This window comes from Vespa crabro, chromosome 18, assembly GCF_910589235.1.
Source record: "Vespa crabro chromosome 18, iyVesCrab1.2, whole genome shotgun sequence".
Lineage (NCBI taxonomy): Eukaryota > Metazoa > Arthropoda > Insecta > Hymenoptera > Vespidae > Vespa > Vespa crabro.
The window spans coordinates 2,599,899-2,601,766 of record NC_060972.1 but is presented as its reverse complement, the minus strand read 5'-3'; the positions used below and the strand labels follow the sequence as shown (position 1 = coordinate 2,601,766).

Sequence of the window (1,868 nt, the reverse complement as noted above, 5' to 3'; positions counted from 1 at the left end):
AGGAGAAAAAGAAAAGAAAAGAAAAAAAGGAAACAAAGAAATTAACCAAAAAAAAAAAGAGAAAAAAAGAAAATGAAGAAGAAGAAGGAAAGATAGTGTCTAAAGTAGATGTTAATCTTATATCTTAATTGGCGCCGATATTATTCTACGTCTCCATTTCTGCTACACAACATAGATACATAGATAGATACGTACATCTACATCTCGCATGTCTTCCCGTAAATAAACCAAGGTCACGAATATTCACACATACCTACATATGTGCCTTTTCGCGGTACACTAAATGTAACGTAGATTTGTAGATAATCGAAGAGTAAATGTCTGATAGAAGAAACATGTATTCGCTTCAATGATTACATTTCTATTTTCGAAAAGATCATTCACGTTTCTTTTTTTCTTCTTCTTTTTATTTTCTTTTTCTTTTTTCTTTTTCTCTTTTTTCCTTTTTTTCATTTCTTTTCTTTTTTTCTCTCATGCTTTCATTCAATCAATATTAATTTCATATCTCCTTCGAAAAGAAAATATACGAGATGATTATTCTAATCAACATCAACATAATAATAATAATAATAATAATAATAATGATGATAAATGATTATTACGATTATTATTCACAAACGAAGCAAAAATGCGTGTAAATTTTTTAAAGTGTGTAAAACACATTTCAGATGATCTTAACGATGATAACCTTGAGATCTCGAAAAAGCATAACTTTGAGAAAATTCTCTTGCCTATCAAAATATTTGCTATCTCAGAGAGCAGAATAATGTTTTTCCTTTTGACAGCATTTTTTCTTTCCTTTATCTTCTTTTCTTTTTTTTTTTCTTTAACGTAAAAAAATAAGCGAGATGTTTTAAGATGTCTAATCAATTTAGATAGGAACACCCTGTATACAATATATATCTTGAGATACGCCTATGATTGATAGAATTTTTTTTAATTTTTTTTTCAATCATTCAATTTGTGGTATTTAAAAGGATTTTCCTCAATATTATCACGAATTCTTCTTTTCATCACATAAACCAGGCGGGCCAGGGCGAAGGGGGGGGGACGATTTAAAGATCGAATTTTTTTGTTCTCTCTCTCTCTCTCTCTCTCTCTCTCTCTCTCTCTCTCTCTCTCTCTCGTTCATAAAATAATTCATCGACGATTACAAATGGTTTAATAAGATTTTCCATTGAAAATGATTATATTTGAAATAAAGCGTGCGAAGTAACGCGTACGTATAAATGATAAATAAATTTATTATTAAAAAAGGAAAAAGAAAGAAAAAAGAAAAGAAATAAGAATCTTATCTTATATTTTTTTTTATAATTAAGATGATAAATATAATCGGACGATATATATATATATTTTTTTTTTTGTTTTTTTTTTTTTGTTTTTTTTTTTTTGTTTTTTTTTTTACTGTAGTTAAGTATCAACAGTTCAACCAGTGATCTACTTAGAAAGTGATGGAGGGAGTTGTCATGTAGTATACATGTAAGGTTTAAGAGTATAGTTAAAGCAAGTGCAGTGAAACAGAAGGGTTTCAGTGAACTAGAGGATACCATGGCGGACAGTAAGCATGAGTTACACGTCGGTATAGTCGGTGGTGGATTGGTACGTATATAATATTAATATAAAATCAGATCTGAAAAGAAAAAAAAAAAAAAAAGAATATTTTTACACATTTAACGTAATTTCGTTGGAACAAAGTGATCAGACGTTTTATTTCTATGTTCGTCTTTTTTTTTCTTTATTATTATTATTATTATTATTATTATTATTATTATTATTATTATTACTGTTATTATTATAAATAATCTTTTAACAATAATATTATCAGGTAGGATCTTTAGCTGCTTGTTACTTTGCCAAACGAGGACACA

The 1,868-nt window shown here is 27.7% G+C and overlaps 1 protein-coding gene across 4 annotated transcripts in view; it reads left to right on the top strand.

Moving 5' to 3' along the window:
• Positions 1-1,439: 1,439 nt before the first annotated feature.
• The window catches only part of LOC124430363 (kynurenine 3-monooxygenase), a 5,218-nt gene continuing 4,789 nt past the window's right edge, over positions 1,440-1,868 (top strand). For 3 of the 4 annotated variants that reach the window (XM_046976806.1, XM_046976804.1, XM_046976803.1), the window contains exons 1-2: positions 1,440-1,599; positions 1,826-1,868. The exon at positions 1,826-1,868 is cut by the window's right edge and continues 27 nt beyond it. In XM_046976806.1, the coding sequence (XP_046832762.1) occupies positions 1,549-1,599; positions 1,826-1,868 (94 nt within the window). In that variant the 5' untranslated portion in view covers positions 1,440-1,548. The remainder of the gene's footprint in view (positions 1,600-1,825) is intronic. The other variant, XM_046976805.1, reaches the window with a different exon arrangement.